The 22,168-nt window shown below is 42.7% G+C and overlaps 1 protein-coding gene across 9 annotated transcripts in view; it reads right to left on the bottom strand.

The window, feature by feature from the left end:
- The window catches only part of LOC139408421 (anoctamin-1-like), a 67,345-nt gene extending 46,795 nt beyond the window's left edge, over nucleotides 1–20,550 (bottom strand). For 3 of the 9 annotated variants that reach the window (XM_071152286.1, XM_071152333.1, XM_071152301.1), the window contains exons 1-2: nucleotides 10,685–10,795; nucleotides 4,906–5,253 (exon numbers count right to left, since the gene is read on the bottom strand). In XM_071152286.1, the coding sequence (XP_071008387.1) occupies nucleotides 4,906–5,253; nucleotides 10,685–10,792 (456 nt within the window). In that variant the 5' untranslated portion in view covers nucleotides 10,793–10,795. Of the gene's footprint in view, nucleotides 1–4,905; nucleotides 5,254–7,244; nucleotides 7,511–10,684; nucleotides 10,867–20,381 lie in introns of those variants that run through there. The other 6 variants (XM_071152277.1, XM_071152322.1, XM_071152352.1 and 3 more) reach the window with 5 other exon arrangements.
- Between the last annotated feature and the right edge of the window lie 1,618 nt (nucleotides 20,551–22,168).

The raw sequence follows: 22,168 nt of genomic DNA, 5'->3' as shown, positions 1-22,168 counted from the left end.
GAGAGACCTATTTTTGGAAGGATTTTCAAAAGTAGAAGCTCAAACTGTTTGGGCATAGACCTGGATAGTATGACAGAACTCTGCAGGCTATCTCTGCAGTAGATTGCAACTCCGCCCCCTTTGGCAGTTCTATCTTGTCGGAAAATTTTATATTTAGGGATGGACATTTCAGTATTATTGGTGGCCTTCCTAATCCACGATTCAGACATGGCTAGGACATCCGGGTTGGCGGAGTGTGCTAAAGCAGTAAATAAAACAATCTTAGGGAGGAGGCTTCTGATGTTAACATGCATGAAACCAAGGCTTTTACGGTTACAGAAGTCAAGAAATGAGAGCACCTGAGGAATGAGTGTAGTGCTGGGGGCTACAGGGCCTGGGTTAACCTCTACATCACCAGAGGAACAGAGGAGGAGTAGGATAAGGGTACGGCTAAAGGCTATAAGAATTGGTAATCTAGTGGGTAGGGAACAGAGAATAAAAGGAGCAGGTTTCTGGGCATGGTAGAATATATTCAGGGCATAATGTACAGCCAAGGGTATGGTAGGATGTGAGTACAGTGGAGGTAAACCTAGGCATTGAGTGACGATGAGAGAGGTTGTGTCTCTGGAGGCACCAGTTAAGGCAGGTGAGGTCTCCGCATGTGTGGGGGGTGGGACAAAATAGCTATCTAAGGCATGTTGAGCGGGACTGGGGGCCCTACAGTGAAATAAAACAATAATAACTAACCGAAACAGCAGTAGATAAGGCATATTGACATTAGGGAGAGGCATGTGTAGCCGAGTGATCATAGCGTCCTAATGAACAGCAATAGGTGAGACAGGGAGCCGTATGATAGTCGCTACTACGCTAGGTGAGCGGGAGACACGGCGTTCAGAAATCTAGCGGGCCGGGGATAGCAGATGGGTCTTCGGCGACATCGCAATGAAAAATCCTTTTGAAACCACATTGGACGATTACATCGGCAGACCAGTCGTAATGGATCGGCGGGGCTCCATGTCGGCAATAAAGGGTCCAGTCCAATTGGCAAAAGAGGTATTGCAGCCCAAGAATTAGCTGGTATGCCTCTTCGGCTAGCCGGGAGATGAGCCTAGCTTGAGACTAGCTCAAGGCTAACTGGTGCTTGCTTCGGGACAGAGGCGTTAGCCAGCAAATAGCCACTCAGTTGAAGCTAGCTAGCTGCGATGATCCTGTGTAATGGTCCAGAGCTTGCGGCAGGAATCCATTGATGTAGTAGAGAAAAGCAGTCCGATATGCTCTGGGTTGATATTGCGCTGTGCAGACTGGCAGGTATTGACCGAGCTAAAGCTGGCTGGTGTCCGAGCTAACGGAGAAGACCACTAGCAGTGGCTAACTGAGTATAAAAATAGCAGATCCTTACAACATTGGGTCAGGCAGGTTGCATGAAAGTATATTCAGTTTGACTATTTACAAGGGACAAGACAAACACGCGTCCGATTGCTACGCCATCTTGGAATTCATGTTTCATGAAACATGAAATAAATGTTTCAACAAGTAATGAGTTTAGGCCTGCGGATCTGAAAGACGTCCAATCAGCTATTATGTAGTCTTGCGCTGCCAGATATTACCCTGCATTCTCGTTCAAGGAGTCTGAGAAACATTCTGGAGCGGTTGTGGTCAGATTTAGGTAATGGGTTTCCAGAAGTTTCCATCACTGTTTCAGTCTCAAACATTCACACTCCTCCACATCCCGTTACCACCTCCGCTTCCTCCCTTCCCACTGCAGTCCCATCCCAGTATTAGATCCACTAAGTGTCTTCTATATACAGATAAGTTTAAGTCAACAGCACTTTAATGATCTATAATACTTAGGGCGCCTGTTTTAATCAACTAACTCCACAATGGACGGTCGATGAGAGGAAACGATAAAAAACCTAAACATTACTCCCTTCTCTCCACTCCACTAACATGATAAGAAAGAGATTATTCAGTATGTTTTCCCCCACAGAGAACACAAACAGTTGTGATAACAGCGGTATCTATGAGGGAATAAGCTTCAGTACTAGAATGGTGGCTTTAATGCAATTTGGGGACAAAGTGTAAATTATAACCGGATGGTTTATAGATGAATCACAATTAATCTTGGCACCCAGAACCAATTCTCGCGTGTACACTGCCTGTCACAAAGTCCCAAAGAACACTTGGCATTCGACATACGTCTCTTTTTCTCACACACTTACTTTAATGATATCAATAGGACATCAAGCTTGTGAGAAATGTGCCCATTGTAAGTGTGAGAGTGTGTGAGAGTGTGTGAGAGTGTGCGAGAGTGTGCAGGAGTGTATGTACAGTCAAGGTATTCTGTGTTATCTTCTAGCTGGCACACACTACTGTGTGTGCTTGTCTGGAGTGTGTGTGTGTGTGTGTGTGTGTGTGTCTGTCTGTCTGCATGGGCGTGCATGGGCATGGTGTGATCCTTCCACTGGGCCATCCCTATCCTGCCCTGCCCTGTCCTGTCCTGCCCTGTCCTGCCCTGTCCTGCCCTGTCCTGCCCTGCCCTGTCTGGGTAAAGAGATCCACCATGGCAGCTGTCATCTTGCCATCATCAGCACTCGGACTAACTTGATAGTCTCAGATTACTGAGACTTCACCCTCATGTCCTTCTTACTCTCTATTACAGATTACAGTTGGTCAACACACCACAAGCATACTGAAGGCTATCACTAGAAGTACACAGGGTTTTCCCTTTTTCATTCACTCTCACTCTCTAGTCCAAAATGTTGATTTGATGAATCTCTTGATCCTGATCAGTGATTTTGATTTCAAAATGCATTGGCTTTGAATGAAGAAAAATAAGATTACATTGAAATTACTGATGTAATGTTGAAAGGATTCTGAAGTCCATAATGGCATTTTCAAAGACAGCCAAACATTGTCAGGTGTGAGAAACAGAACCCTCTTCAGAAAACAGACTGATGATGCAGTTGGTTCTGTGATGCGGTTCTAAATAAATCCAACAAACAAACCAATGACAGCAGCCAGACAGGTTGACGCAGTTAACCCACCCCCCTGCTAGTCCAGCTAGCCTTCTATAGGCCGGTTTCAGCTGGTGCTGTGCCAAACTACAATGTATATTTTGTGTAATGTTGCATGGTGGGGACAAAAATAACCCTGATCCACCAGCCTCCTGGAAAACTCTAGAGGGGCAACAGTATTGTACGTGATGTTCTCCCCTCTTCCCTAAGCTAATGCTCGGCTAACACTAGCTAATGCTAGACCTGGCCGGACATACAGTATATCACAAAAGTGAGTACACCCCTCACATTTTTTGTAAATATTTGAGTATATCTTTTCATGTGACAACACTGAAGAAATGACACTTTGCTACAATGTAAAGTAGTGAGTGTACAGCTTGTATAACAGTGTAAATTTGCTGTCCCCTCAAAATAACTCAACACACAGCCATTAATGTCTAAACCGCTGCCAACAAAAGTGAGTACACACCTAAGTGAAAATGTCCAAATTGGTTCCACAGTGTCAATATTTTGGGTGGCCACCATCATTTTCCAGCACTGCCTTAACCCTCTTGGGCATGGAGCTCACCAGAGCTTCACAGGTTGCCACTGGAGTCCTCTTCCACTCCTCCATGACGACATCACGGAGCTGGTGGATGTTAGAGACCTTGCACTCCTCCACCTTCCGTTTGAGGATGCCCCACAGATGCTCAATAGGGTTTAGATCTGGAGACATGCTTGGCCAGTCCATCACCTTAACCCTCAGCTTCTTTAGCAAGGCAGTGGTCGTCTTGGAGGTGTGTTTGGGGTCGTTATCATGTTGGAATACTGCCCTGCGGCCCAGTCTCCGAAGGGAGGGGATCATGCTCTGCTTCAGTATGTCACAGTACATGTTGGCATTCATGGTTCCCTCAATGAACTGTAACTCCCCAGTGCCGGCAGCACTCATGCAGCCCCAGACCATGACACTCCCACCACCATGCTTGACTGGAGGCAAGACACACTTGTCTTTGTACTCCTCACCTGGTTGCCGCCACAGACGCTTGACACCATCTGAACCAAATAAGTTTATCTTGGTCTCATCAGACCACAGAACATGGTTCCAGTAATCCATGTCCTTAGTCTGCTTGTCTTCAGCAAACTGTTTGCAGGCTTTCTTGTGCATCATCTTTAGAAGAGGCTTCCTTCTGGGACGACAGCCATGCAGACCAATTTGATGCAGTGTACAGCGTATGGTCCCACCCCTTCAACCTTTGCAGCAATGCTGGCAGCACTCATGCGTCTATTTCCCAAAGACAACCTCTGGATATGACGCTGAGCACGTGCACTCAACTTCTTTGGTCGACCATGGTCTTGGCCACCGTGCTGCAGCTCAATTTCAGGGTCTTGGCAATCTTCTTATAGCCCAGGCCATCTTTATGTAGAGCAACAATTATTTTTTTCAGATCCTCAGAGAGTTCTTTGCCATGAGGTGCCATGTTGAACTTCCAGTGACCAGTCAGTATGAGGGAGTGTGAGAGCGATGACACCAAATTTAACACACCTGCTCCCCATTCACACCTGAGACCTTGTAACAGTAACGAGTCACATGACACCGGGGAGGGAAATGACTAATTGGGCCCAATTTGGACATTTTCACTTAGGGGTGTACTCACTTTTGTTGGCAGCAATTTAGAGATTAATGGCTGTGTGTTGAGTTATTTTGAGGGGACAGCAAATTTACACTGTTATACAAGCTGTACACTCACTACTTTACATTGTAGCAAAGTGCCATTTCTTCAGTGTTGTCACATGAAAAGATATACTCAAATATTTACAGAAATGTGAGGGGTGTACTCACTTTTGTGATATACTGTAGCTAATAATATTGGGTGGGTTTGAGGCTGTAAAAAAGAACAGAACAGAACAGAGAAGCCATAGAAAAGCAACTCACATCCTCATCCTTCTCCAGCTCCAGGCCCATATCCCTCAGGTTGCCCTCAAACTCTTCCCGGCGGTAGCGCTTGTCGTCCTCGTGGTAGTCCATGCTGTGGTCCTGAGAGGCCACCTCCGGGTCACCTCTGGGCTGCGGGGGCGGGGGTCGTCCCAGCCTGGCCGTCCCGCGGCGGAGGCTCCGTGTGAAGGCATTGTCGGTGAAGCGGGAGGACTGTCGGTTAGAGCGGGAGCTGCTGGGCTTTTTGATGTGGTAGGTGAGGATGTAGTCCACCCGCCTCTCTCCATCCTGGAAGTATAGGCCGTGCTGGCATTGGGTGTTCTCCTCGGGTGTCAGGGAGTTCAGGAGCTGGGGAGAGAGGGGAGGGCTGTGCATTAGAGAGGGGAGGGCTGTGCATTAGAGAGGACTAGCTACCTACCTGAACCATGTTCATGTGTGTGTGCTGTGAAGCTTTTGCCATTCGACTGGTCAGTGAGCCAGTTAGACTACAGGGGTCAAGTTGGGAGAGTCACCTAGTCCCAAAGGGGTTCCTGTGGATTTCTGGTTCCCCTTGGGAGAAGTGACCACTTAGTGACTTTGAACCTGAATGCTGATTTGCAAGGCAAGCACTATTGAGAATTATTCAGTAAACAACAAGTTATTAAACAAAATTGAATCCAACAAAAGGCTAGTGTTGCTACTCTGTATGCGTGCATACAAACGATTAACCAAACACACCTGTTTCTTTATTTTATGATATATAATTCCTTTATATGAATGGCATCTATAGGTATGATATTATAATTTATTGTTGTACAAACTTTGCTGAACATCAAACACAAAAACAATTTATACGGTAGATCATTCAAATCCCTGTGATTTCTCTACTCTTTCTAAGTTTGTTGAGATCCACCTGAATATCTGGTGTCACAATTCTAACTAGGTTCATCACATACGCATACGGATACGTTTGATCCGGTCAGAGTTGGACATTTCCATGGAGTTTTCAGAGGGATCGACTCCAAAACTCATTGCTTATTCCTGATCTGCTGGCCTTTTATTGTATCAATAGTTGGTATTATCGTTGGAGACATCCAACAGTCTCATCTCTCAAACATCTGTAGCTATTCAAAGACAGAAAATACATTTGTTTTGGTAGACTGATGAAGAACCGCACATACCGGTATTCTGTGTGCCACTATCAATATAGTATTATTTACCTTAAAGGCAGTTGTACGAGGCACCTTCAAGACACCCTTGAACTGTTTTATTTCGGGTAAGAGTGCCAAAATGGTTGATGATTGTTTTTTGTGTGTGTGTAGACGTGGGTGTTTGGATGTTTGGGTGCAGACAAGACGACATGCTAGGCATATACTGATGGTCTTGAGAGGTCTGGATTGGTTGGGTCCAGCTGACTACAAGCTGCTGTTCACAGTGTCCAGCCCATTGACCATACCAACATACTTCAAATTGTGTGACTTATCAGTTAGAATAATATTGTCCAATATTCCTGCGAACTATTTTAATAGAACAGACTGACCCCACTGATTCTCTATTTTCAATCACAATATTTAAAAAGTGGATTGTGGCCCGCCCCACATACACAATCATTTTGACCTAATTTGACAATTCCACATTCTACCCTCACATGACAGCAAGGAAAACTGAATGCACTGTTCCATTTGTACCACTGGTTGAGAAGGTTTCAGGATCCACTCGCTACTAGCCAAACGTTATGTGTAAAACTGGAAACACATGGTCACAGACCGCAACAATGATAAGGGAGTTGAAAAAGAGTGATGCGTGATGACGTTATCGGATATATACATTTCACTCATTTCACACACACCCCTCTCTTGTATAGTACAAGTCTTCACAGGGCTTCACGTGTAATGTGGAACGAGACAGACATGAAAAAGTGTCAGACGTGTGCGGTAGATACTTGTTCTGTAATTCGGCTACGTGATCCTTTTCTCTCTGCAAGCTGGCAAACCAGGTCAAGCCATCTCTCAACTATATTGAGATTAAACAATCCTAGCACAACAGTTACTAAAAAGGGATTCACAACCGACAAAATGGATGTATTCATTACTTGACCAAGTTGAAGTGGAAACTACATTTCCACAAAACAATCATACGTCTGACTTCCACCTACAGTATTATTTTCCAGCAAATCAAAGTTTCAAATCATAAGCAAAGTGAAATAACTGCCAAATGAATCTTCACTCTAAAAACCAAATACCAAACTACGACAAAGCAGCAGTCCCCCTGAGATAGTTTGTCTCAGTCTCTACTGAAGCACTAGTACGTTAACACGTGATGTAAATCCACACATGCTGTATCTTCGTCATTCCACTCACTTGAAATTTGCCATGAAAAACCACATCCTTTAAGAAGTGCCTGGGCTTGCTAGCTGTGTCTGCTGAGTTATGAAGCAGTGAAGTCCCTGAGCTCTCTGGTGTTTCTTCTGCCATCTTCCCATCACTAGGCGAGCGCCACCGCTGACTACTGCTATTAAACAGAGCTCTCTCTCTCTCTTTCCCTCGCTCTCTCGTTCTCTCTCCAGCTTTCTCTGTCACCGTCCACAGGGGTGAACAAGCCCAACGTCTCTCTGCTACAAGACCCACTACTTGTTACTTGAGAAGAGTCTGAGACGCCAAGTAGCTAATATTAGCCTTGATCTGAAAGCGACAAGGTGCCCTCTCCTATCTCAATCCCTCATTACATATAAAAGCCATACCAGATATTCAGCATTATTTCAGGGGCTGCTAATCATTCGGAGGTCAAGGTTAAGCCACAATACATTTAAATATAAACTGGGTGGTTTAAGCCCTGAATGGCTGTATGACAAAGCATGTCTTTTTACTGCTCTAATTACGCTGGTAACCAGTTTACAATAGCAATAAGGCACCTTGGAGGTTAGGGATATATGGCTAATATTAGCACGGCTAAGGGCTGTATCCAGGCACTCTGCATTGCGTCTGCCTAAGAACAGCCCATAGCCGTGGTATATTGGCCATATACCACACCCCTTCGGGCTATATCGCTTGATTAGAACGTAAACATTGGCCCAACCCAGAGGTGACTCCACAGGTCCCAGGGTGGTTTGGTAGAAAAACAATTCTGGAACCTAACCAGTTAAAACTAATACGGTATGATGCGATTAATCTGCCGTCAAAAGGTTTAATATGGCTATGAGGCTATGATGGGACCAGAGTTTTTCTAATCAGGTTGGTTTAAAAAAAGCATTGGGGAGGATGAAAACCCTCGTCAAACTGCAGCATCCTTGTGCTTGTTCATATGCATTATATTTTAAAGAAGGACTAGAGGTGGTACCTTTACGCAGACACAGAGAAAGCAACATGATTGGACAAAAAAACTCTGAGCTTGCGTTCTGCAGGTTTGCATCGCCCAGTCCTGCTCTATGTTAACTATTGTGTTTATTGATTCATTCCAGTTCATCATTTTGGATTGAAAAAGTCTAGGTAGCCTAGCCAGCCCAAGTTTTAATATAAAACAAATTTGATCCCGCTCACATTTTCTCACAAACGGGCTATAAATACACAATGTTACCACTTTGTTTACCCTGACCAGAGGGACGCAGCCTACAGATCAGAAATGTTTTCTTTTGTCCATGCAATATACAGCATGCAAGATCGCTAATGATTAGGTGTGTAGGCTGCAACATGTATTGAAGAGTTTTTGCTTGTGTCTGTCTGAGTGATGTGTTATCATGGTTGCTAAATAAATACCGGAGGAAAGCGGAGAGCGCCCACGACCTGCGATTTCCGTGAATCTGATTTGCATGAGACACGCAAACAGACTGCAACAGCACTCTGATGTGAAGGACAAAGAAATTCTTCGCAAGTTGACATATCATAAGGCCAACCTGATTGAAAAGTGCTGTGACAAATGCCGCCTCACCACATGTTTTCCGGCGGCCTTTGCCCAACCAGTACAAACATTCCCCTGAGAGGGTCCTCGGTGACATAATTTCTCATCGCAACACAGAGATGGATCACCACTTCAGATGTGGCACAAAATACGCAGTGTTGAATGAGAGGTCATTAAACACATTCGAAAATGGTTTAAGCATCAGCCAATTAAAATCATTGACGTAGTGTCACGTGATAGAACGCTACATTGTAGCTGGTCCCATCAGATAATTTGGCACATGTTAGCCCCTATGCTAACCTCAACAGGTGGCAGTGAATATTTCCTGCAAGAAATTCCTCATCATCCTATTAAAGATATTACAATTGTTCTCCAGAAACCAATGGCATTTCTTAAAACAGGTCAACTCGGCCACCAGAGGGATAAATGCAAATCTCCAAATGTAAATTCAACCTTCATTCAATTTCTCAGCCAGCATTTCCCAAACGGCTTGTTACAGAACTGTTCCATGTCTACATAGACCCAAAATATCCAACACATAGCAGACATCGGTTCACATTATACAGTATCAGTCAGTCCAGTCCAAACTCTTGTCACAGAGTGGGACATATGCAGACAGAGGAGAAAAATGTGTAACACTAAGATTGTTTATTTAGCTAAGACAGACATCTCGTGACTTGTCATACGTACATCTGTGACATACAACAATTGACAGATAAAGTCGGTTAATGAAAAGGCCATCAAGACAAAAGCAAACAATCATTTCTGTATGGACCTCACTTTGTGATCGGAGGCATTGTCATGCTGAAACAGGAAAGGGCCTTCCTCAAACTGTTGCCACAAATTTGGAAGCACAGAATAATCTAGAATTTCATTGAATGCTGTAGCGTTAAGATTTCCCTTCACTGGAACTAAGGAGCATAGCCTGAACCATGAGAAACAGCCCCAAACCATTATTCGTCCTCCAGCACACTTTACAGTTGGCACTATGCATCGGGGCAGGAAGCGTTCTCCTGGAATCCGCCATACCCAGATTAGTCTGTCAGACTGCCAGATGGTGATTCCTCACTCCAGAGAATGCATTTCCACTGCTGCAGAGACCAATGGCTGTGAGATTTGCACCACTCCAGCCGACACTTGGCAATGCGCATGGTGATCTTAGGCTTGTGTGTGGCTGCTCGGCCATGCAAACCCATTTCATGAAGCGAAAAGTTATTGTGCTGACGTTGCTTCCAGAGGCAGTTTGGAACTCGGTAGTGAGTGTTGCAACTGAGGACAGACGATTTTTCCACACTCAGCGGTCCCATTCTGTGAGCTTGTATGGCCTACCACTTCGTGGCTGAGCCATTGTTGCTCCTACACATTTCCACTTCACAATAACAGCACTTACAGTTAACCAGGGCAGCTCTAGCAGAGCAGAAATCTGACGAACTGACTTGTTTGAAAAGGTGGCATCCTATGACGGTAGAACGTTGAAAGTCACTGAGCTCTTGAGTAACGCCATTCTACTGCCAATGTTTGTCTATGGAGATTGCATGGTTGTGTGCTCGATTTTGTACACCTGTCAGCAAAGGGTGTGGCTGAAATAGCCGATTCCCCCACTAATTTGAAGGGGTGTCCCCATGGTTTTGTATATATAGTGTACAGCAATTGACAAATAAAGTCAGTTAATAAAAAGGCCATCAATACAAAAGAAAACAAACAATGCAGGAATGAGGTACCCCCACTGTCATCTAAACTTATCATCGGGAAAACCAACCAATTAGTCTTGCAAGGGTGTTCGACACTGTCAACACTAGCTTTACTGTGCTGGATGTTCTTTCCAGGAATCCGATGTTGCTATGTGCTAGCTACTATGTGCTATGGACTGTGATTTAGCAGTTGCTGAAAAGTAAAGGTGGCTTACTATGGAATCCGGCTGGACATAGCCTATGTCCTCGATGCCCTTAATATTGATGATATCCACCTCTTTCTCTTTGCCAGGGATGGGGGTGGACCTCTCATTCTTCTCCATGGCTTCCCCAGACTGCTGGCCAGTCTCTTGGGGCTCTCCTGACGGGTCCGTGTCCTGGGTCAGGTGGGCTTTACCTGGGGAGACAAACAGCAAGGTGCACCTCTCAAGTCTCAACACATACATTCTGGGTTGGTTGTAAAGTACCATAGATGATGAATAAGCTTTTCTGTAGGCTATAATATAGGCCTACATGAGTTCAAATGTATAGGCTCATATAATGTAGAGTATGTGTCCATGATATGTTTCCGGTGCTAAAATTGCAGGAGCATACCTTCAGGCACTCTTTATGCATGTTTCCATCTAGTTCAGGCCATGTTTCAAACTGTGAGTTATCACATGCAACACTGACAGCAAGCAGTAGATGTACTGGACATATAGTGGGCCATATCACAGAAATGATCTAGCTCATGGATGTTTGGCTATATGATTGTTTTTAGTGTTTTAAACTCAATTTGGGGTGGTCCACAATGCGGTTTTTAAAAATCTTTATTTTGTATTGTTATATCATTGCGGAGTGACAATTAAGTCAATTGTTCTAACTCTGACTGGATGTGCATGCATATCAAATAAGGACATACTGGCTAAATAATATCAAATATCAAAAGATTTTTCATCCCTCTTGTGTAATTCATTTGCTTAATAATCTATGCAATAACAAAACAGTTATAAAAGTGTAAAGTGCTATTGTTTGTTTTTCATGGTCATCCATAACTAAAGCATCCAAAAGCAACATTTATATCTGTGAAATCGTCCCTCTCAATCTCCCGCTAGCTGCCCAGGCAGGCCAGGGTCCGACTCAGATGACATCTGAGAGTTTGCAGCTGAGCGTTGTTTATTTTTCAGACATACTGCACTATGTGAATTGCTCCTTGGACTCTGTTGAACCTCACCCGGATGGTGCTTTTCCTCAACTCAAAGGGAAGATGTGCGTGCACCTTCACTAACATAAGCTACTGTCCAGCTGGTCTCCATCAAGTCCCTGACTATCTCTGACTCAGGGCTCACTTCTCTGCAACATGAATTATCTGTTAGCTTCAAAACATTGGGCTTCCACCCAGTTGTGTGTTTGGCAGTTTAAATAAGCAGACCCGAGGATTTAGAAGGAGTCTCCGTGGGAATCATTGTTTTTTTTTTTTTTAAAGAATGAAGAGGAAAAGAAAAAGGGAAAAAATAACTTCCTCTCGTTCTAATATTAGAATGGTCTCTGTGGAATTTGGACAAGCTACACTTCAATTAATATCAAGTTGACCATAGGTCAATCTTTCTACACAGGATACTACAAAAATGTTGAATAAAAGAGAAACCAAAGTTCTGTGAATTCACAATTTGTGTTCAATAACCTGATGAAAATTAAATGCATTTAATATTACATATATAAATCAGAATAAAGGAGATCTAATGATAACCATAATGGGTCCACAAACACACCCACACATCTAAAGTCCTATAGACTGTATCCAAGTGAACTTAATAAATGGGTTAAATATTGCTAAATGCTGGTTTTGTTATGATAATGTCATGATGTTATAGGTTATCTTAAACATATTAAACATGACTTTAAATGAACAATGGACTACAACGGACAAATATTCGTACTAATAAAATGTGTAAATTCATTGAAAATCGTTCATTCTTAACATGTCCTTTGTTGTCGTGTCCAGTCCCATTCTCATCCATTCTGTTCTTCTTGAACTCTAAAACTCTAAGAACTGCAGTATCTCGTCAACTCAAACGGAAACACTCAACTCGAAAGTAAAGTTCGAAATCCCAGTCCTGAAAGAAAAGTCCTAAAAGATTGCCAGAGTTCTCTTTGACCTGCTTTGAAAAAGTTTGACACTAAGTTATTCATAGGCCGAGAAAAAGTTATTCACAAAAAAAATAAATGTTTTAACAAAAAACATGCTTATTCAGCAGAAATCAGTAGACTCTCAACGGAGGTGCACTGTTAGATCTCCCAGACCAGACACGATGCTACTCCAATTAGAACAACCTTGCAAAGTCAACGGATCACAACAATCTCTCTAGACACATACGGTACTAGACACAGAATCAGGTTATCCTTCCACCACAAATTGTAATCCAACACCAAACCCTACTCAAAATGTGTATCTAGCTCCATCCCGGTCCCTATAAGACAATGGAAGAGGAAGTATAGGATCAATATAGGACCAGAGATGATGACATCATGGGCTATTGGGGTAATCAAATATGTTTTATGCATATATTTTCGTTAGTAAAGCAGGTGTTGACTGAGAGCCAAACGCCTAATCAGTCCCGAGGTCAATGCTCGTGACTCTTTCAGTTTGACAAACATATGAAGAGTTTAGTTCCATAACGCTATATCCACACATTTTTCACATTTGTGTTTTTTAAAATCAGAAATGATTGGTCATCGGTACTTTCTTTTGTGTGTAAAATATTACTGTTCTCAGATGTTTCATTCATAGTTTTTAGATGTGTATCAAAATGGGTTTTTGTTGCAAAACACTATTTTGCACTCCTGCCATCATCATTACGTTCACTACACTGAGCATGTAAACATACTCAGTGTAGCCTACCCCTTCATCTCAAACTGGTGCAGCCGGAAGAGCCTGGGTCCTCTCCAGGTCTTCCTTCTAGAAATATGTTGTGGTCTATGTTACAGTAAAAGCACTTTCTGACAACTGCTGACGCAAAAAGGGTTTTATACATTTGATTGACCGATTGATTGATTGATTGACTGATTCGATGGGACACCATAGGTCATAAGACAACCTAGCAAAGTGAACGTGACCACAGTGTGTTGACACTACACGGTCACTGCATTTCATCCCACATCCCAAAAAGCATCTGCCACATGACGGTCCCCATGGCAGGAAGTAGAAGGGTGGTGTAGCAGCGAATCTTTCTGGAGACCCTGAGCTGATGACATTGCAGTTTCCAGGGTCCCTACAGTTAAACTAGGATGTGATGTGTGTAAACACATAGTAATTCCAAAGCAGATATTGAGTTAACGATGCGGTCTCTAACCTATGTCTCATTTCAAACAGTAGTTTTGAAAGTGGTGCTCACGAGCCAAAACGGGTCCCTGTTTTTTGTTTACTGTGTCATCCAGTTGTACACTAGGTCATCTATTTCATGTGATATGTTACAAATTTAGCAATTTATATGATATCACCCTAGATTCAGTACAATTTGCATGCCGTCCCAACAGATCCATGGATGATGCAATTGCCATCACACTGTACACTGCCCTATCCCATCTTGGAAAAGAGCAATACCTATGTAAGAATGCTGTTAATTGACCACAGCTCAGCCTTCAACACCATAGTGCCCTCGAAGCTCATCACTAAGCTCGCTGCCCTGGGTCCTAACCCCGATAAGCTTGCTAAGTCCTGGATTTCCTGACGGGCCAAACCCAGGTGGTGAAGACAACAACACCTCCGCTATGCTGATCCTCAACACGGGGGCTCCACAAGGGTGCATGCTCAGGCCCCTCCTGTACTGCCTGTTGACCCAGGACTGCGTGGCCAAGCATGTCTCCAACTCAATCATCAAGTTTGCAGATGACACAACAGTGGTAGGCCTGATTAACAACAACAACTAGACAGCCTACAGGGAGGAGGTGAGGGACTTGAGGAGACAGCAGAAGGAGCACGCCCCCATCCACATCAACGGGGCCGCAATGGAGAGGATGAAAAACTTCACTAAGCAAGGATGTGGTGAGGAAGACCTCAGGAGGCTGAACAAATTCCATTTGGCCCTTAAGACCCTCACAAACTTCTACAGATGCAAGATTGAGAGCGCCTGGTATGACAACTGCACCGTCCACAGCTACAGGGCTCTCAAGAGGGTGGTACTGTCAGCCCAACACATCACCGGGGGCACACTGTCTGCCCTCCAGGACATCTACAGCACCCGGTGTCAGAGAAAGGCCAAGAAGATCATCAAGGACCTCAACCACCAGAGCCATGGCCTGTTCACCCCGCTACCATCTTGTAGGTGGAGACAGTACAGGTGCCACAAAGCTCAAATCAAATCAAATCAAATTGTATTTGTCACATACACATGGTTAGCAGATGTTAATGCGAGTGTAGCGAAATGCTTGTCGAGAAGAATGCTAGGGAGTGGTGCACGATGTGCCCGTCTCCGGAGTCTGACCAGAAGACCGCCTCGTTTCCCTCTTTTTCGGAGTCGTTTTTTTGGGTCGCAGCATGGGATCCATTCCGTTGTCCTGGGTGAAAGGCAGAACACAGGATCCGCGTCGCGAAAAACATATTCTTGGTCGTACTGATGGTGAGTTGAAGCTGATCTTATATTCAGTAGTTCTTCTCGACTGTATGTAATGAAACCTAAGATGACCTGGGGTACTAATGTAAGAAATAACACGTAAAAAAACAAAACACTGCATAGTTTCCTAGGAACGCGAAGCGAGGCGGCCATCTCTGTCGGCGCCGGAAGTCACTCTGGGCTGGGACCGAGAGACTGAAAAACTAACTTTCTAGCTCCAGGCCATCAGACTGTTAAATAGTCACCACTAGCCGGCCTCCGCCCAGTACACTGCCCTGAACAATAGTCACTGTTACTAACCACCCTACTAACCTGACCCTGCACATAAGAAATTGCTGCCCTATGGACATACTGTAGTCATTGAACACTGGTCAGTTTAATAATGTTTACCTACTGTTTTACCTACTTCATATGTATTTACTGTATTCCAGTCAAGGGTCATCCTATTTCCAGTCGAAGTCGGAAGTTTACAGACACCTTAGCCAAATACATTTAAACTCAGTTTTTCACAAGTCCTGACATTTAATCCTAGTAAAATGTACCTGTCTTAGGTCAGTTAGGATCAACACTTTATTTTAAGAATGTGAAATTGCAGTAGTAGAGAGAATGATTTATTTAAGCTTTTATTTCTTTCATCACATTCCCAGTGGGTCAGAAGTTTACATACACTCAATTAGTATTTGGTAGCAGCATTGCCTTTAAATAGTTTAACTTGGGTCAAATATTTCAGGTAGGCTTCCACAAGCTTCCCACAATAAGTTGGGTGAATTTTGACCCATTCCTCCTGACAGAGCTGGTGTAACTGAGTCAGGTTTGTAGGCCTCCTTGCTCGCACACGCGTTTTCAGTTCTGCGTACATATTTTCTATAGGATTGAGGTCAGGGCTTTGTGATGGCCACTCCAATACCTTGACTTTGTTGTCCTTAAGCCATTTTGCCACAACTTTGGAAGTAAGCTTGGGGTCATTGTTAATTTGGAAGACCCATTTGCAACCAAGCTTTAACTTCCTGACTGATGTCTTGAGATGTTGCTTCAATATATCCACATCATTTTCCCGCCTTATGATGCCATCTATTTTGTGAAGTGCACCAGTCCCTCCTGCAGCAAAGCACCCCCACAACATGATGCTGCCACCCCCGGTGGATATAGATACTTTTGTACCTGTTTCCTCCAGCATCTTTACAAGGTCATTTGCTGTTGTTCTGAGATTGATTTGCACTTTTCACACCAAAGTACGTTCATCTCTAGGAGACAGAATGCGCCTCCTTCCTGAGCGGTATGACGGCTGCGTGGTCCCATGGTGTTTATACTTGCGTGCTATTGTTTGTACAGATGAACGTGGTACCTTCAGGCGTTTGGAAATTGCTCCCAAGGATGAACCAGACTTGTGGAGTTGTACAGTTTTTTTCTGAGGTCTTGGCTGATTTCTTTTGATTTTCCCATGATTTCAACCAAAGACGCGCTGAGTTTGAAGGTAGGCCTTGAAATACATCCACGGGTACACCTCCAATTGACTCAAATGATGTCAGACGCTTCTAAAGCCATGACACCATTTTCTGGAATTTTCCAAGCTGTTTAAAGGCACAGTCAACTTAGTGTATGTAAACTTCTGACCCACTGGAATTGGGATAGAGTGAATTATAAGTGAAATAATCTGTCTGTAAACAATTATTGGGAAAATGACTTGTGTCATGCACAAAGTAGATGGCCTAACCGACTTTCCAAAAACTATAGTTTGTTTACAAGAAATGTGTGGAGTGGTTGAAAAAAATAGTTTTAATGACTCCAACCCAAGTGTATGTAAACTTCCGACTTCAACTGTAACTACGGCTGTACACATCTTTTCTATTCATATACTGTCCATAATGTGTATACACACCATTATATACATGCACATTATATTTATATTCCGGATTCTGACATTGCTCGTTCAAAACATTAATATATTTCTTAATTCCTTTCTTTTTCTTTTTGGGATTTCCGTGTATTCTTTTGTATTGTCAGGTATTACTGCACATTTGGAGCTAGAAACATAAGCAGAAACATAAGCATTTCACTACACCTGCGATAATATCTGCTAAATATGTGTATACGACCAATAAATCACATTTTATTTGATTTTGATCTGATGCGAATTTTCCAATTTGTGTGATATGTTATAAATGATGTTCCAATTCGTACAATATCTTATGAATTTGTTGTGATTAAGACACAGGAGTGCATTTTTAAGTAATTGGACTGGACTTAAGTAACAATCCCAATGTAACCAAACCAAAATGTATCTCATGCACATGACAGCACATAGGGCCCAGACCTAATGACACTTTCGATTTGAGGGAGGCCCTTGAGTTTAAGAAAATATGCAATGCGTGAGCACATATTAGTCCAATTGTACAGTAAATATTGACAAGAAGAACTAGTGCAAACTAAACCAAAATGCAATCAGTCTTGTTGTCTTACGTGATAAACCAAACACTTTTATCAGTTACAAGTTACTCAAGTCTCTCACTTACCGTGTGGATAGCTGCAACCTACAATACGAACTTGATAGGCTGCACTGTAAAACTTTTCTCTCATAATTTACAGCATTATACTGGCAACAGAGTTGCCAGGTAAACACTGTAATTTGCTTTACAGCCGGGATGCTGTATAATGTTTTACAGTAAAAAAAATAGTGGCGTCTAATACAGTTATACAGTTATAGTAATATGATGGCAACTCTGATGCCAGTATAATGCTGTCAATTTACAGTACAGCATGTTACCGAAACCAGTTTTACGGTACTAATACTCTTATTGTAGTCTTTTTTCTGGAATTGTATTGAACTAATGAATTCATTAATGGATGGATGAAATTTATTGAGGGGGGGGGGCTGGGTTTGCAATTTACAGTTTTACTGTAATTGCATGGCATTGTGTCAAGAACTGCAACGCAGGTCCTAAAGTTTTGTACACTCAGTATATATTAATATTTGGTCTTTAATATCACTTGTACTTCTAGAGTCCTTAACGAAGGCTTCCAAACCTGCAGTGACTACAGGACAAAACATACCAAGGGCATGGTAAACACTCAACCATTCTAGGTTTGAGAGTTGCTGCTTCTCTACTATCCCCCTGTACACATTTCATTGTTGGGACACTACTAGCACAAATCAGTTAAATTGGTACAGCACTCTCACTCAGAGGTGCAACAAATGTAGCCTCTTACAAAGCCTCTTACACACCTCAGAATATGTTCATGAGCCAGAAATAACAATACCATGCACCCACCAAAAATACGGTAGGGTACTGTATTCTGTCGGGTGTAATTATAGTACCATTTGAAATACAGTAGATCTTTACAGAAATGTATACTGTTAAACCAATGTTTAATTGGAATTTAAGGTACATTTTACCAGTTCGACCTAAAATCACATGTTAGTTGTGTTGTATAATACTGTAAAAACAACAAGATCTTTTAACAGTGTACCCAGAAGGTGCTGAAAATATTTGTCCACTTTACCACTTAATGCGTCTCACCTGACAGCATGAGGTTGGCCCCTGAAACTGACATTTTTTGTCTACAGTATACATAAGCAATTACTGTAAAGCAATACAGGGATGGGACTCTTTGATGGGGGTGGGGGCCACCAAAAACCTGAACTTATCATGAGGGGCCGCAATTGCTAATATCCATATCCGCCCCTGTCCCCAATCGCACACAAAAAAAATTGACCCCCTCTTGACAGTAGAGATTAGTTTTAGACAGTAAAACTTAGTTTTGGAGTCAATTTCGTGCAATTCTACACATTTTGCCATGAGGTGTAGGGAAAATGTTGCAGTTTTAAAGCAAGTTTTCTGCAATTCTACACATTTTGCCATGGGGCGGAGAGAAGATTGTACAACACATTTCAGCTCATTTGGAGATCAAAATCCTATCTAAAAAATGTTAGCTGACATAGGCTAATTGACTGACTATCAGTGACTGACAAAACAAGAGAAGAACTGCTGATCCACAACCAAGTTTACATATTGCACCTTGTGTATTCTACTATTCTAACTTGTAACAGTAAGTTGAGACCCCTGGTGGAAGTTGATCAGAGGGCCCATCCTTGAAATGCAGTGTGTTAAAGTAATTTTCACAAGAGGCTACCAATAATAGGCTACCAATAAAAGTATTTTTCTGCATTTTACCCATAACGCAATGCAATTTAATTCTGTAAAAGCTGTAAAGTATTTTACTGTATGTTCTACAGTGTTTAACTGTTGAAATTACAGAAAAGTCTTACAGTGTGTAATGACTGAACACGCAATGCATGCAGCATCGACAATATGACCTTCTGACAGCCTTGCACAGTGCACACCGACCTGACTGACAAAGACAGGTGAGGGTTTTGCGGTAGGGAAACTACTTTCTCACAACATGATCGTCATACTCCTGGATTAGTTTGTACACCTGACACCATAGAATAGAAATTGGCTTCCCCTCCTCGAGCTCGACTGTCACTAAATCACATCCAAACAATAGGAAAGATACGAGTGGATGTTTCTGCTCCTGAGTGGCGCAGCGGACTAAGGCACTGCATTTCAGTGCTAGAGGTGTCACTACAGCCCCTGGTTCGATTCCAGGCTGTATCACAACTGGCCGTGATTGGGAGTCCCATAGGCCCAGCGTCGTTAGGGTTTGGCCGGTGTAGGCCGTCATTGTAAATAAGAATTTATTCTTAACTGACAATGCGCTCCAAGTCAGACTTTTGTAGCTTCTTATTTTAAACGGTCAATGGGATTGCCTAATGTTTGTATACCAAATCATATACTCACATTTTGTACAGGTACATACTGACGCCTAGTTTCATGTCTGTATAACAAAACGTTTTTAACGCTTGCTCAGACTCAAAAATATAACGACTTTCCCCTGCTCTCTCTGCTTGAATTCCCTTTCATCTAGCGGAGTCCGACCGATGCAAAGCGCCGCAGGTTAACCAACTCTCTTTACAGTTCAAGTTAAAGATGCAAAAGACGAAAGTAAATAATTAATTATCTGCATTTTATATCACACTCATAATTACACCATTGTATCAATTCACAAAACAATCGAAAAATAGATACACGTCTCGTTGTATGTTTATTACATCGTTATTACGCATGCAGATTAAAGGGTGTTATTGTCCTGCGTGAGAAATTGAGTTGACGTGTATCATTTTGAAATATGCATTTAAACACGAAAAATAACAGTTTGCTGTGACAATGACTTAGGCTAGTCTTGTCATTGTTTCAACATCGCCACATAGCCATACCAACTGAAAAACATGATACAGAGATGTATAGCAGCAACTTTATACCTGCAGTGGATGAAATAAAAAGCCTCCGGTCCAACCTGCTGAGAAGGTTACAGAGAACTTAAATCCATAGTGACCATCAAGCAGTCAGCCTCTCCTCGTTCTTCCCGAGGACAGTCGGTGCGCGCTGCGCTCTTGTCAGCCCTCCTTCGTCGAGTCGCGCGAAAAGTGTGAGGCAGAGGAATATGCACGAAGATCTATATCTGAGGCAGTCCCTCTTTTCCTCTTTGCCATTGAAGTATCAGCCCATTTTTTTTTTTTATGGCGTAGAGTAAACCAATTGTAATTTAGGAGCCAAACATGCCCAACTCAATAATTTAATTCGCTAATACATTTAGGCAGGCCATGTATTTAGGCTGTATTGAATTAGCCATCGGGGTTTGTTCCATATGCATGAGACTACTTCACTTGATTGGGCATTATTATGTCCCACAAATACCATAACTTACCACAATGTAATAATGAGGTGCTTTGGAACACTAAAACTGGTGGCAACTGAGCTGCCACCACCTTAAAGGAGACAAAACCTTTATTTTCCTGGAGTATTGAAACATATGGGTGTGAGGGTAGTGGGACAGATTTAAGGTGTACTGAAACATGACAAGGTGTGTTTTAACCAGTGGTGGTCGGTGCCGTTTAAGATGAGGGAGAACACTTTTTTTTCATGACCATGGCCTTATTTCTATTACAGCATTTCGGATGACTGTCATTCATATTCCATTCACCCATTTCAATGTAATAACGATAGGTTTAAACTCACATTTTCCCTTTACCCATCATGAGGTTGCTACAACCTAGCCAACGAATGAAGGTTTACAAAGTAGGTGCACACAGGTCAAGAGAAAGATTTGAAGTGACAGTGACACATTCAATACAGTGACACACTCTCCTGCATCTAGCTGATCTAGGGAGTAATCATTAGTCCAACAGATGCAAATGAGAGTTTCTACTGGAAAAAATCAGGTATGTTTGTCCCTGTTACGTTTGCTTCCGTTTAAGAAAAGTTGTTCAACAGATTCGATGGAATGAATACACCCCTGATCACCCGAAAACACAGTTCACTTTCATAGCAGCCGCATGGTATTCCTTCTCGCATCAATGCACTCTCCTCATCACCTTTTCCCTTCGATTGTGGACTTCAATGCACAACACATCAGCTGTATGAGACCAGGCGAAAAAACCTTTCCAAGCCAAATCATATCATAACCGCTACACACCGCCTACATCGTTGACCCCATATTAGCTAAAGTAACGCCATAGCCAACATGGCTAATAGATGTACTGTGTTAGTAAACCAGCTACACTCATGCAGTAATGTTAGTGTTCAGCCAGTAAGCAGATTAGCACTTACACCGGCGGGCCCTGGTGGCAATAAATTAGTAAAACCAAAAGCTTACCTTGACTTGGAACAGTTCCAGTGTTGTGTTGGATTGTCATAGCCAGCTAGCTGACATAGCATCCCTCTGTTTGAGCAGGCTAAACTAGCTAGCTGCATTTGCTAACTAAGTAAGTAAAACTAAAAGTGAAAAAATGTATGAAATATCTCTATCTTGCTTCTCCTTCATTTTGGAAGAAATTATTGTTTTCAACTATTGTCTCGCTCTCTCTTTGAGTCAGCTACTCACAACATTTTATGCACTGCAGTGCAAGCTAGCTGTAGTTTACACTTTCAGTACTAGCTTAAATTCTCTGATCCTTTGATTGGGTGGACAACATGTCAGTTCATGCTGCAAGAGCTCTGATAGGTTGGAGGACGTCCTCCGGAAGTTGTCATAATTACTGTGTAAGTC

The sequence above is a fragment of the Oncorhynchus clarkii genome, chromosome 1 (assembly GCF_045791955.1).
Source record: "Oncorhynchus clarkii lewisi isolate Uvic-CL-2024 chromosome 1, UVic_Ocla_1.0, whole genome shotgun sequence".
NCBI lineage: Eukaryota > Metazoa > Chordata > Actinopteri > Salmoniformes > Salmonidae > Oncorhynchus > Oncorhynchus clarkii.
Note: the sequence above shows the minus strand (reverse complement) of the source record. Positions and strands in the feature narration are given on the sequence as shown.